This window comes from Neoarius graeffei, chromosome 19 (genome assembly GCF_027579695.1).
Source record: "Neoarius graeffei isolate fNeoGra1 chromosome 19, fNeoGra1.pri, whole genome shotgun sequence".
In the NCBI taxonomy this organism is placed as follows: Eukaryota; Metazoa; Chordata; class Actinopteri; order Siluriformes; family Ariidae; genus Neoarius; species Neoarius graeffei.
In genome coordinates, this window is record NC_083587.1 from 53,785,143 (window position 1) to 53,800,240 (window position 15,098).

Here is a 15,098-nt window from a genome sequence, read left to right on the forward strand (position 1 = left end):
TACCCTCGTACATAATTTGGGAAATCAGGAAGTGACGTAGCGAGTCGGCGCAAGTCGTGATAAAGTGCACTCCTGTACAGAATCAACTTATATTGTTGCATTCTGACTGTTTACATAAAATGTGTGTATTTTTATATGCTTTTGATCCAGGGTTCTCAACCTTTTCTGCTTCGAGGCTCACCTTTTCATACTTGTAACGAGTCGGGGCCCATTAAAAAAGATCCCCAATTATTTTGGCTAATCTATTCTATTAGAATCTAATAATCTATTGTAAAGTGTATTAATGGAATGCAATATCACTCCATGTTATAGATGGGAGCCCAGGAATTAAATAAATGCAATGAAAACAAACTCTTTCTAACTGTAGGTATTGTATTTAAAACTGTATGGATGTGCCAGACGCGAACATAAAACCATGCATGCAGAGCATTCTCAGTCAAAAGGGATTAATGATCCAAAAGTGGAGTCCGGTCAATTAACACAAGAACTTATTGCCATGTTTGTGTCCAGCAAATAAGCAAGTTATTAAAACCAAGAAGTCAATCTAGAAACCACTCAATGGGATTAGATCCTTACACGCTGACAAAGAAGGATTTTTCCTAGGTGTTGGAAAATGATCCATCCGTTGAGTTCCTTGACATCTCAGACTACCTGGTGCTGCAGACATCATTTTATACTGACACACAGATGAAAACCTGGAAGAGCATAGAGGAGTACAACTTTTTATATGCGGCTGAGTTAAAGATCTGGGGATCAGGACACTACAAGATAGACGGCGGTAGACGGATCTAAGTGCAGGAAGAGTGTTTATTAGCAGGCGTGATATTTACAAAAGCAAAACATAAAGCAGAATATTTAAACGGTGTTATAAACATGGCGAGAAACAAACGTGACCGTGATAATGATAATACTTCGCAAAGCCTCTGTGAAAACAGCGGCCGTATCTGTGCGTGCTGATTGCGCTTAAATGAGTATCAGGTGTTTGCCATAATGACTGGGTCCCAAGCGTGCGCACAACACGCTCTGTGAGGCTCAAGCGCACAAAAGCGCGACAGCCAAGTGTTCACCTACTGTGACCATAACTTTTAGTTCACGTGTATATCGCCACCAAAATGCCTCATTTTCATCGATAACCCATCGCAAAGCATCGTGAGCTGTAGTGTGACCGTAGCTTAATGAGGCGGATGTGATGTCAGATGCAACCCAGCAATTGTATCCGACTACGAGTAAAAAATTAACTTCAACTTGGTAAAAAAATTTCACGGCCCGTTTTTGATGGTCTGAGAGGGGAGAAAAGAAGACGTTAAGGTCGAGGTGTGTGTAAGCGTGCAGGCTGCACACTGGAGTGAGGGAGTTTGTTTTATTCTGAGAAATTTGTGAATTATAAATGCAGTTTTTGCTCATGAATGTATTATATATTTACCAGTGAGTTATTCTGCGTTGTTAGAAAACATCTTTATGAGCTGGGTGGCTTAACAAATGGATTTATTTGGTTTTTGTATTTTTAATTTCTTTATTTACAGATTGCCACTACTGTTGTCCAGAGTCCACATCACCGAGTTTGTTTAGTTTATTTTGAGTCTGGAAATTAAGAACTAAAGGAAAATACCGTATTGTTTTGTTCACACTGAATTGTGTTAAACCCTCAAAATGATAACGTTAACGCTGCTTTATTTATTTTTTTAAATGCGGTGGAGGAATAAAATACCCACAAAAATCATTCTTTCTGTGTCCGCTCTTATCCTTCCTGACCACGTACATTTGCATAAAGCAAGCATATCTGTCCACTCCCCAAAACTAGAAAAATATCCCTTTAAGGCACATTTAGAACAGAGAAAAAAAAATGTGATTAATTTGCAATTAATCACGAATTAACTATGGACAATAGTGTGGTTAATCATTATTAAATATTTTAATTGATTGACAGCCCTAGTTATAATATTTGAGTGTAGTATATTATGAGTTGGTGGATTGTCAAGCCTTTAGTTACTAGTCGTCCTAAAACAGTGATGGTTATTAGCATGTGGTTATTAACACCGTGTTTGGTGTTTGCAGGGTCCTCTGGTGCGATGGCTGAAAGTGAACTTCAGTGAAGCCTTCATCGCGTGGATCCACATCAAGGCTCTGAGGGTCATAAATGTCAACCTTTGGTCAATCAAACCTGTATAACCAACCTCCAAAATCCGTATTTCCCTTATAAAATCTGTATAAGATGCAAATTAAAATAATTTACCTAAAATTTGAATGATAATTAACAATGATACATCCAAGTTACTTTTTATTCAATATTAATAACAATAAACCTTCAGAATGAATACAAAGCTCCAATGTTAGACAAAAACACAAAGTGTCACTCTAATGTTCTGAATTGTACTCCATGACAGCTTTTTTTTAGCAGTCTGCACCAATACCTCACTAGGCTGCATGTCACAGCAAGTGTCTGTGTTGATCTTGCCGGAGTGCCCATTCAGAATCTTTTAAATACGCGTTTCAAACAAAATGTTACTTCCGGGTTGGCGGGATTCTCGCAATGCGGTGTGCGCATGATCAAAAGTGGAACGAAGTCTCGCTACCACAGGATAACTCGGGATTTCATAAGACTCTTTACTGGCTATTTGTGCTTTCTGTGGTGTACAGTACGTTTGTAAATGTTATGCGCTCTTTTATCATCGTGGGAATTGATTATAGCTCTAAATAAATATTGAAGTTTTTTTAAAGAATCCGTATAACTTTATTTGTACGCCCGTATACTACGTTTATTGAATCAAATCCGTATAAAATACGGACATTCCGTATAGGTTGACATGTATGGAGGGTGTTTATTGAGTCTGTGTTAAGGTATATTTATAGAAAAGTCTGCGTTATTCCATAACTCTTGTCCATACAAGTGTAGGTTTGGACTGGAGCTACAGGGCTACAGTAGTTAACTAGTAAGCAAGCTACATTTAAAGCCATTCATTTAAATAATCCGTTTTCTCAAACAGGGTTTAATTTAGTAGTTTCGAGTCCTGCTCAGTGACACTGGTCCAGTGAGAACTCAGACAGAGACGCTAACTAGCTTATGTGATTTCTGACACTGTATAATACATTCCTTTAAATTCCCAGACTCAGGTAGGAGACGTTTCCCAAAGACTGAATAATGGAAGTGATTTGGATGATGATGATATTTCTTTTAAATGGCCCATTCATTCATCTTCAGTCAGCGCTCTATGCTGGTCAGGGTTGTGGTGGATATGACGTCTACTTAACTTCAACTTACCGGCGAGTGGCCTTGTGGTTAGCATGTCCACCTCTCGATCGGGAGATCGTGAGTTCTACTCATGGTCGGGCCATATCAAAGACCATCATAAAAATGGTACCTACTGCCGTCTGGCAAGGCACATTGCAATACAGATGCAAGTGGGGAGTCAAACTCTCACGGTTACCAGAGGACTAGTCCCCCACTGTAACCCTAGATACGTAATAGGAGAGATGCCGAGGGCTACGGAAACAGAGATCGCCGCCGCCTTATGAGCCACATGGCGTGGGAAGGACTTTGATTGATTTGATAACTTCAACTTAAGTTAAGGGAGGAACTTCGGACAGCATACACGCATGCAATTGCGTTAATTGAAAAAACTGTTTGTGTGCTGTGTGTTAACGGTGCTCGTCCTCACCTGTGCAGGTACGGCTTACCTGTGAATTTCCAGGCCATGCTGCTGCAGCCGAATAAGAAGAACATGAAGAGGCTGAGGGAAGTGCTGTATGAGCTCTATAAGCATTTGGACAGCAGTGCTGCTGCAATTATTGATGTAAGTGTCAGTTAGGACCAAGATTCAGTGTTACACACACAGAGCGGCCACAGCTTAAGGGTTTCTTATTTCTGTTCATTCTGAATGGGTGTGGCGTGAGACTGGAGTTTCCCCCCCAAGAGAAGCATCTATTTCATGATTTAGTTATACAGAATAAAGCAAAATTAATGATACGGTCCGATCTCCCTTAAATGACATAGTTGAGTTTGTGCAAACATTTGCACATGCTGACGTTATGCTTATGGGAAGCCATGACCTAATGGTTAAAGAAGCAGCTTTGGGACTAAAAGGTTGCTGGTTTGATTCCCTGGACCAGCAGGAATGGCTGAAATTAAGATGATTACATCAATAAGACATTTATTGCAAGTTGTATAAATTGTGGAGAACCAAATGTTTTACTGACCTTAAATTATAGATACTATTTTAAACACTATTTACTGGTAGGTAACAATTATAGTGGGGTTTTTTCTTTTAAAGTGGTGAACCACCAACATGAAGTCTCCATTGTTAAAATGTCTAACTAAACAGAAGCCTTTATTTATTACACGTACACTCAAGCACAGACTTAAGCACACAGTGAAATTCCTCCTCTGCATTTAACCCATCTGAAGCAGTGGAAAAAAAACACACACACACCCAAAGCAGTGGGCAGTTATGCTACAGCGCCCAGGGAGCAGTTGGGGGGTAGGTGCCTTGCTCAAGGGCACTTCAGCCCAACCTCAGGCCATGGCTGCCCCCTGTTGACCTAATGTAATGGAAATTTCTAATAAACACTTCAGAACGCTTAACAGTTGTCTTTTCAGTCATTTATTATAGTAGATCATATAAAAGATATATAAAATAGGAAAGGAAAGAGAAGAATAGAAGAAGACACCACTTCTGATGATGCCGAGAGTATGTGCACTCTGAGTTGTGTTTTAGGAATGTCATCTATTATACTCTGAAAGCATTCGCTCACTGCTTGTGTCTTCACGTGATTGGCTCAAGATTTTCTATGAAGCTTTGTTAAAGCGTGCACCTGGCGTGCTCTGGTATGTGCAGGCGGATGCGAGTTAGGGAGAGCTCAAGCTCCCTGCTTATTACCACCAAGGTCACAGAAAAGTGATTACAGCATGTGGAAAAACATCTCTTCTTAGTAACTAAGCCACTTTAGTTCAACATACAGAAACACAGAGAATAATAATGTTCGTCCATTAAATTTCCCTCACACCTAACTGCAAGTCTTTAAACTGTGGGGGAAACCAGAGCACCCGGAGAACACGCAAACTCCACACAGAAAGGCCCCCGTCGGCCGCTGGGCTCGAACCCAGACCCTTCTTGCTGTGAGACGACAGTGCTAACCAGTACACCACTGCCACCCTGAAAAAAAGAAACCTAACTGTGGTATAATGATGATGAACCTGTTTTATCCATCCATTCTCGAAACCGCTTATCTGTCAGGGTCATGGGGAAGCTGGCACCAATCCCAGGTTGCCAATCTGTCACAGGGCATACACAGAGATGAACAAACATGCATCGACACTCACGTTCACACCTATAGGCAATTTCGAGTAGCCAGTTGACCTAATCCGCATGTCTTTGGACTGTGGAGGAAACCCGCACAGGGAGAACATGCAACCTCCACACGGAAAGACCTCAGTCGGCCATGAGATTCAAACCCAGAACCTTCTTGCTTTGAGGTGACAGTGCTAACCACTAAAACGCTGTGCCGCCCTCCGACCTGTATTAGTTTTTGAAAAATGAAAAATTTAAAATACCTTTTGAATTCAGATAGAAAGGCAGAAATCAATAATCATGATTTAAAAAAAAAAAGAATTTCTGTTTTCTTTGCTTTCTCTAGCAATCTGCGATGGACATTCCCGGGCTGAATCTGAGCCAGCAGGAGTATTACCCCTACGTCTACTACAAAATCGACTGCAACATGCTCGACTTCAAATAATCCACAAAAATAATCCAGCACTGCGTGTCAGCACATCCCACAGCTCTGTCGTTCATTCCTAGTGAAGTGTGAGATGATGTTTCATTGAGTTGTTATATTTATCCCTCCCTCCCTCTCTCTCTCTCATGTTCATTCCTGTTCTGAGATCCTCTTTGCTCAGTTGCTCACTCCGGAGTGTGTGACCACCTTCCCCATCGTGTTTACAGGATTTTTATTAAACTAATATAATTTCTCTGTATTTATAAGTGAATGGATCAGATCTGTATCTACATATTAAAAAATAAGCAATTCTGTGTTTTAATATGATTCCATTGTAGGTTAGTGCTTTGTGTTTGTTCCCTTTCAGAGTCACTAATGGATATTTTGTTGTGTGAGGACACTGGTGTCCTTACTGTCTCGATATCAGTAGTTCCACACTGAGGAATGAACTGGGGAGTCCACCAAAAGAGAGTCAGGATGTAATTCCAATGGCGTTGTTAACACAGTCCTACCAGGCGCATGAAGATAAATCCCACACTGCCTGCACAGCTCCCATGACGCCGCCAGGCAACATTGCTCGGAACACCACGCCATGGGTCCACAAAGCGAGCACAAAAGCACCGCTGTACACAGCGCCAGTATGTCCCAAACCACCTGCCCAGCCAAAGTGATGCCACCAGGCAACATCGCTCAGAACACCGCACCAAGCACAAAAGCACTGCCGCACAGAGAGCTGGACAACCCTGATGTTAAAAGAGCAACGAGCTCACTGCAGTCCATAGTGAGGAGCACAGGCATCACCCATGGTGCACCAAGGCCTGAAGGGAACCAACACCAAAACTGGGTCCGGAGCTACACCACAACCAGTGGACAAAACATGCAAACAAAAAACAAGCATCAAACTACACGAACACAAAGAAAAACGAAAAGCTACGGTGAGAAGCAGCAGTCAAAACACGCATGCCGTACTTTCAAACGGAAAAGTTACATTGTGTGTTTGTAGACCTGGAGAAGGCATACGATAGAGTGCTGAGAGATGAGTTATGGTATTGTATGAGAAAGAGTGGAGTGAATGAGAAGTATATCAGAATGGTGCAAGACATGTATGAGAACAGTGAAACAGCAGTGAGGTGTGCAGTCAGAACAACTGAATGGTTCAAGGTGAAGGTGGGACTCCATCAAGGATCTGCTTTGAGTCCTTTCTTGTTTGCCATAGTGATGGATAGCTTGACGGACGAAGTGAGGCAAGAGTCACCATGGAGCATGATGTTTGCGGATGATATTGTGATATGTGGTGAAAGTAGAAAGGAGGTTGAGTTGGGTTTGGAGAGATGGAGGGATGCATTGGAATGAAGAGGAATGAAGGTGAGCAGGAGCAAAACAGAATACATGTGCATCAGTGAGAATGGGGATGAGAGTGTAGTGAAGATGCAAGGAGTAGACGGAAAGAAAGTTGGTGAATTCAAGTACCTGGGGTCAACTGTGCAGGAAAATAGGGGCTGCGATAGTGAGGTGAGAAAAAGAGAGAGAGTGCAGGCAGGGTGGAGCAGTTGGAGAAGGATTTCAGGAGTCATTTGTGATCGGAAAGTCCCAGCAAAAGTGAAAGGTAAACTGTATAAGACAGTAGTGAGACCAGCTGTGATGTATGGATTAGAGACCGTACCCTTAATGAAGAGACAGGAGGCAAAGTTGGAGGTGGCGGAGTTGAGATGACAAGGTTGGACAGGATAAGGAACGAGCACATCAGAGGGACAGCACATGTAGAGAGCTTGGGAATGAAGCTGAGAGAGATGAGACTGAGATGGTATGGGCACATCCTGAGAAGAGATGCAGAGCATGTGGGAAGGAGAATGTTGAGGATGGAGCTGCCAGGCAAACAAAAACGAGGAAGGCCAAAGAGGAGATGCATGGATGTGGTAAGAGAGGACATGAAAGTGGCAGGTGTGGTAGAGAAGGATGCAGAAGACAGGGAGCAACGGAGACGAAAGATCCGCTGTGGCGACCCCTAATCGGGAGCAGCCAAAAGAAGTAGTAGTAGTGAGGGAAAGGCTGTTTATAGCTGCTATAATATCAGTAATAGCTGGAACTAACCTGTTGCGCAAGTTAATGGAAAAAGTATCGCAAGTACAGGGTGTTTTCAAAAAAATTTGATGTTATTTGAGATGGAAATATTCCAGAAACTACATAGTCTAGGCAAATGAAACTGAACAGGCAATACAAGATTTATTCCTCAAAATTTGAATGAGAAATTCAAAAAGGTATGTGGATTCCATGAACGATTTCACAGACAGAGACGCACATGGACAGACTTCCTCTTTGAACCTTTTGCGCCGTGTCCAAACCTGCATTGCGGTTGGTGCATTTTTAGAGAATTCTCTCATAAATGCACGCTGTACAGTCTTGTTCGACTGTGTTCGAGCGTACTCTAACACACAAAACGCCTTTTCTTTTCCAGTGAATGGCATTTTTATACCTAAAAAGATAAAAACAAAAAACATTCAACATAAAATTTTGACCTGTTTCCACGCATGCTGTTAAAATTTAAGGTCAACTGAACAAGAACTGGCAAAGTTATTAGATTGTGAAATGATATCAATTCTTTTGAAAACGCCCTGTATAAGGTAGGTTTCCAACTCCTCTTAATTATCACAACAGCAGTAGCAGTTTGAAGGTATTGCATTTGTTTATTATGATCGTCCAGATTTGGGGAAACAAAAATGATCACGGTCACAGATCCAATGCACAAGCACAGATGTACATGCAATTTCCAGTTGTCATTTGTATGAAGGTACAGATTCAGCTGAACTCCACAAGTCTTTTTTTTTTTAAACTTCACGCATGACGACAGTCCATCATGGTCCTTCATAAATGCAGAACACCAGATGTTACATGTGCGCCTCTCTCAGATTCCATCGGCTAGAAATACCTGTTTAAATGATGAGGCTCTTGCTCACAGGTCCAGGTTACTGTGCCTCTCAGTCCTGTAAGATCAACTCACAACTTCCTGGTGAGGCAGTGCTTACAGGGCTTGTTGGAACAGCAAAATCGTGTCTAAGGAGTCTCGTGCATTTTAGTAGTGTTGTGCTTCGCTTCAGTAGTTGTTGTAGTATTCAAATAGCTGTGCGTATGGTTTTTAAGGAATCTGTGAACCATCATGAACTTCATGGAACAGAGAAAGGCAATAATTATAAGGTGATAAAATACAGGAACATTTCTTTGGAAAAAAAAAAATCTCAAATAAGCAACCAGGCATCGATGACGTTCTTATATCACCGACTGGGAAAAAAAAATGTCATTGTCTGTGTGCTTTTCTTCCTATATTACCGCCCCAGTAGAGCTTTGAGACTGTTAGTACTCTTAGTTTGTAACCTAGTGAACCAGTATCAGGATGTATGTATTGGTAAAGACCTCAAAGCACTTCTGTAAGTCACGCTGAATAAGGGCGTCTGCCAAACGCCGTAAACGTAAATGAACAACTACATAACATACTACTTCATGAATATAAAATACAATAAAAAATAATTTGATATGAGATTGTATACTTCAAAAGGCCTAAAAGATTGCCATAACATTCTATGGATTACTAAACTGTATGTAGTATTGTCAAATAATGCAGAAAATATAACTTGTAATGTTAATGTATTACATTGGGAATTCATTTTTACAGTGGGGCAAAAAAGTATTTAGTCAACCACCAATTGTGCAAGTTCTCCCACTTAAAAAGATGAGAGAGGCCTGTAATTTTCATCATAGGTACACTTCAACTATGAGAGACAAAATGAGAAAAAAAAATCCAGAAAATCACATTGTCTGATTTTTAAATAACTTATTTGCAAGTTATGGTGGAAATTAAGTATTTGGTCAATAACAAAAGTTCAAAAGGTGACTGTTTGAGGTTGTGGACAGGTGTCTTTTATACTGATAACAACGAGTGGAGGACAGAGGAGCCTCTTAAAGAAGAAGTTACAGGTCTGTGAGAGCCAGAAATCTTGCTTGTTTGTAGGTGACCGAATACTTATTTTACAGAGGAATTTACCAATTAATTCATTAAAAATCCTACAATGTGATTCCCTGGATTCTTTCCCCCCATTCTGTCTCTCATAGTTGAAGTGTACCTATGATGAAAATTACAGGCCTCTCTCATCTTTTTAAGTGGGAGAACTTGCACAATTGGTGGCTGACTAAATACTTTTTTTGCCCCACTGTATAAGAATAACGCGATAAGACAAACGGTAAATCCGTCAAATGATTCAGACTCAATAAAGAAGGTATTAGTTGAGGTACAAAAGAGTTTTTGTTGTTATCTTTATGATGTTCAATTTGAGAAACCACAGTTCATTTTAATTACATTTTCGCCTTTTAGAATGCACGCGTTTATTTGGCAAATCATCTGCAAGGATATTTTAATATACACTCACTGGCCACTTCATTAAGAACACCTGCTGTTTGATGCAGTTCTCTAATCAGCCGGTCCCTTGACAGCAGCACAATGCATCAAATCATGCAGATACAAATCAAGAGCTTCAGTTAATGTTCACTTCAAACATCAGAATGGGAAAAATTGTGATCTCAAAGTGTGACTTCCTTTCACTGTGGCATGGGTGTTGATTTGAGTATTTCAGAAACTGCTGATCTCCTGGGGTTTTCACACACAACAGTCTCTAGAGTTTACACAGACAGAATGGTGCGAAAAACAAAAACCACTGAGTGAGTGAGCGACAGTTCTGTAGGTAGAAATAAACGCCTTGTTGATAAGATTGGTTCGAGCTGCCAGGAAGGATATAGTAACTCATAGCAACTCTTTACAACCATGGTGAGCAGAAAAGCATCTCAGCATGTAACAGCAGAACAACACATTGGGTTCCAGTCCTGCAACCAAGAATGAATTCCTATTAAAGTGGCCAGTGAGTGCAAATGTGCTGTGCTTATTAGAGAACTCCTGATTTAGAGAATCACTGTCGCTCCAAACTGAGGCTCTAGTTTCCGTGTCTCCTGTATGAGGCATTTGGGAATTTGTGCAAGTATTAAATACGGATTAAATAAAGTGTAAATTATACGTTGAAGTCCAGTTGTGCATTTGAGAAAGTCAACTAAGAAAGTCAATGGCTTTAAGGTAAATAAACATCTTGTGTGCAGGCTATGTAGCAAAATGAAGAAGAAAAACCCCACCTGCATAATTAGGTTATTTATACAAAAGAAAAACTATCAAATATTTCAGTTCATACCATTATTGACAATGTTCACATAGAGAAATACTGTACATTCTTTCCAGTGGTGCAGGATGGGTAAAGAAAGGGCTAAATAAAGGAGTACTAGAAAATGCAGAGAACCAACATGGCTACCAGTGACACTTCACATCAAACTGCTGAGAACAGTACTGACACTGGTAAAATCTCATCACTGTGGAACTGGGATTAGATTAATAAAGGGGATTTGGAGTGGGACTGGCACCAAGGCATCATTACAACATCTCACATCAGTGGCTAAACAACAGCACGTCACTCGGTTCATATAAAAATAAATACAGCTCGATTGACGGTCTGTACACCTGCAGCAAATACACGTATTTACAAGACAAAATGGAGACTGGTTCAGTCCAGCCTGTTGTACATTACACACATCATAGGATATGACAAGACATCTGCCCATAATCAGTTTTATTCTCTCTGGATATGAGCAATCACACACTCTGATTGGCTATTCTAACCCTAACCCTACTAGGAATAAAAAATTAACTTCAACTTGGGGGGGGTGGGGGGGTGGGAGTCACAGCCCACTAAATGGCGCTTCTGGGTCGCGGCCCAGTGGTTGAGAAACTGGTTTAGACAAAGGGAAGGTTTGGAAGAGAACTATGCTGCTGAGTTTGTCATCATAAAGTTGACCCCTCCCATTTTAATTTTATCTTTATGACAAACTTTGTATTAAATTTAATCAATTAGTCAGCCTTATCCAATTCTTTATTTGCTGCTAATGATATGATATAGTGACTGTTTAGTTTTGAATTTGGAGTCATCCTGGTTATCCTAGTTAAAAAAAAAAGTATACAGTGAAGTCTAATTTTACAAGCAGAGGAATCAAAGCTGGTGCGATAAGATGATACAGGGACACACTTCAATAGCTTGGGTTTCGGTGAAAAGAAATTAGTAGACATTGTTAAACATGAAAATTAAATGTGTGTCAACCAATCACAATTCACAATCATCCTGCACCCACTTAATGACTTTGGCGATAATGTTATTAGAACTAACTGTAGAGAAATTGGGGAACCACTGTAATCATTCAGGTAAGTGACAGACTTTTAAAATAATTGCTTAAACCACAGATACCATAGATAGAAGAAAGGAACAGGAGGAAGTGTGTATGTGTGTGTCATTAATACACTCATTGTGTGTAGGGATCTACAGGTTTTTTTTAAAATGCATATGATGTACTGTTTATTTGTCACAGCGAGGGAGTACATGCTCACACATACTCATACATAGATATGAAAAAAAAGCTCTGATACCATGTGATGCAAGCTTAGTACATGTTGTCGCACAAATGACAGACGACACTAAATGACCGTGGTCTGATTGTCTTTCACTATGACTTACTTTGCACTGAGAAAAGAGCTTATCTTTTGACACTCCAAGCAACCTGATAAAACGCAGCCTGAGGACTTTATTTCTTGCAGCACGCGGCAGCAACCAATATAAACTCGGGTTGTCAATCGATTAAAATATTTCATCGCGATTAATTGCATTATTGTCCACTCACGAATAATCGTACATTTTTTAATCTGTTCTAAATGTACCTTAAAGGGATATTTTTCAAGTTTTTGTGAAGTGGGAGTGGACAAATATACTTGCTTTATGCAAACGTATGTGGCCAGGTCAGGAAGGATAAGGCTGGACACAGCAAAAATTATTTTTGTGCGCATTTTATTCCCCTACTGCATTAAAAAATAAAGCAGCGCTCACGTTATAGTTTTGAGGGTTTCACACAATTCAGTGTGAACAAAATAATATCGTATTTTCCTCTAGTTCGGTCCTTAACTTCCAGCCTCAAACTATACAATAGAATAAACTAAACTAACTCGATGATGTGGACTCTGGACAAGAGTCATGGTGATCTTTAAATAAAGAAATTTTTAAAAAATACAAAACTCAAATACATACATTTGTTGAGCCATACAGCTCATGGAGATGGCTTACAGTAAAAAGCAAAAACTCACTGGGAAATCTACAGAACATTCATGAGCAAAAACTGCATTGAAATACTTTTATACGACTCGGAATAAAACAAATTCTCTCACTCCAGTATGCAGCCTGCGTGCTTCCACACACACACACCTGGACCTTAACATGTCTTCTTTTCTCCCCTCTGGATCATCCATCCATTATCCATTATAGCTGGAGCCTATCCCAGCTGACTACGGGCGAGAGGCGGGGTACACGCTGGACAAGTCACCAGGTCATCACAGGGCTGACACATAGAGACAAACAACCATTCACACTCACATTCACACCTACGGTCAATTTAGATACACCAGTTAACCTAACCTGCATGTCTTTGGACTGTGGGGGAAACCGGAGCACCCGGAGGAAACCCACGCAGACACAGGGAGAAGATGCAAACTCCACACAGAAAGGCCTTCGTCGGCCGCTGGGCTCGAACCCAGAACCTTCTTGCTGTGACGTGACAGTGATAACCACTACACCACCGTGCTGCTCCCCTCTGGACCATCAAAAGCATATAAAAATACACACGCTATCTAAACAGTCAGAATGCAGCAATATAAATTGATTCTGTACATAAGTGCACTTTATCACGACTTATGCCAACCAGCTATTTGCTACATTGCTCACTTGCACAAAGTCACTTCCTGAGTTCTCAAACTACAGGGAAGGGGCACAGAACATGCATGCATTAATTACATTAAAAAAAAATTGTGGCGTTAAAAGGAAATTGGATTAACACGTTAACTTCCACAGATCTAATATAAACAGAGCTAGATGTAATGTTCCATTGCTTGCTTAATACTAAGAAGGTTACTTATGTTTTAAGTAAGAAGCCTATTTAGTATAGATAGTTTTCACTGACGTCACGGCATTCCGGGGAACGCCCTCCAGCCACCATATTGTAGGGCAAACAAAGGACCATCGCCATTACCGGCTACGTTATCTCGGACGAATTTATAAAGTTATATAGTCAGTTTTCTAAAATAAAGATCAATGTCGGCAAAATCAAGCAAACGGAAGTATATGGATACATTGGACGACATCTCACGACAATGGTATGCAGCCAAACTGGCCTTGATTGGGGGAATTGACCCCTACGAAGTGGACAAAGATGCATTTTCAAGTGACTATGCAGGGCTGCCATCCATATCGTACCCTGATATTGTGAACTATTTCGTGAATAGTAAAAGTGCCTACACACTTGACGACCTCAAAGCATACAAGTCGCTGGAGTCATACAATTATTTTGTCTGTGGCTGGGTCCGTGAAGTCCACCATATAAAAACAAGTGACAGTCGTGTCCTAATTACAGCCAAGGTATGTAAACATTGGAATTTTAGAGCTCTCAACACTGCATATAAATATATATATGTGTGTGTATAATATCAAGTTGATTTAAGACTATTATGAATACTGTGCAATATTACTTTGCATAGCCCTGTGATGACCTGGCGACTTGTCCAGGGTGTACCCCGCCTTTCGCCCATAGTCAGCTGGGATGGGCTCCAACTTGCCTGCGACCCTGTAGAGGGATAAAGCGGCTGGAGATAATGAGATGAGATTACTTTGCATCGCAAAGCTGCGCACATTTGCGCAGCTTTCCGATTCACTGTTTTTTTCTCATCCTTATACTTCCTATGTTTCATGGACTGTAACGGATTTGCTTATTTAGTAATTTTAATACAGAATTTACTTTGAAATTATAATCAGACACTCCAACGCCCCCCCCTAAAAAAAAAAAAAATCGGATCTACGCGATTCAGCCGTGAAAAAAGCGGCATCCGCCAAGAGGCGCGCTGTTTGCATCCCTGCATACAGAATAGACCTAAAATGTTTTTCAAAAATGACCCTTGCGTGAGTGAAGTGACAAGTGTCAAATAGAAACGTGACAAACGAGTGATATTAAGTGTAAATTACAATGTAAACGTACACTCAGTGGTTCCAGTTAGGCATTCTCCAGAGATTGTTTACACGATGTTTTGGTTTCCAAAAACAAACTTAAACACAATTGATTTGTTTAAATAAACAACTTACCACTTATAAAATGATTGGAGCAGACTTTGCTGTGTTTGGAAGGCTGATAATCCTTGCGATTGATTCTTGCAAGCCATAGATTTCTCCTTTGTATGCTGAGTTTCTTTGTTTGCTCGCCTTCGTGCTCCTGTACAG

The 15,098-nt window shown here is 40.6% G+C and overlaps 1 protein-coding gene across 1 annotated transcript in view; it reads left to right on the top strand.

Moving 5' to 3' along the window:
* LOC132867627 (V-type proton ATPase subunit C 1-A-like) overlaps nucleotides 1–5,767 on the top strand; it is a 42,205-nt gene extending 36,438 nt beyond the window's left edge. The window contains exons 12-15 of the mRNA XM_060900605.1: nucleotides 2,056–2,150; nucleotides 2,815–2,838; nucleotides 3,665–3,791; nucleotides 5,632–5,767. Coding sequence (XP_060756588.1) covers nucleotides 2,056–2,150; nucleotides 2,815–2,838; nucleotides 3,665–3,791; nucleotides 5,632–5,730 — 345 coding nt within the window. The 3' untranslated portion in view covers nucleotides 5,731–5,767. The remainder of the gene's footprint in view (nucleotides 1–2,055; nucleotides 2,151–2,814; nucleotides 2,839–3,664; nucleotides 3,792–5,631) is intronic.
* The last annotated feature ends 9,331 nt before the right edge of the window (nucleotides 5,768–15,098 follow it).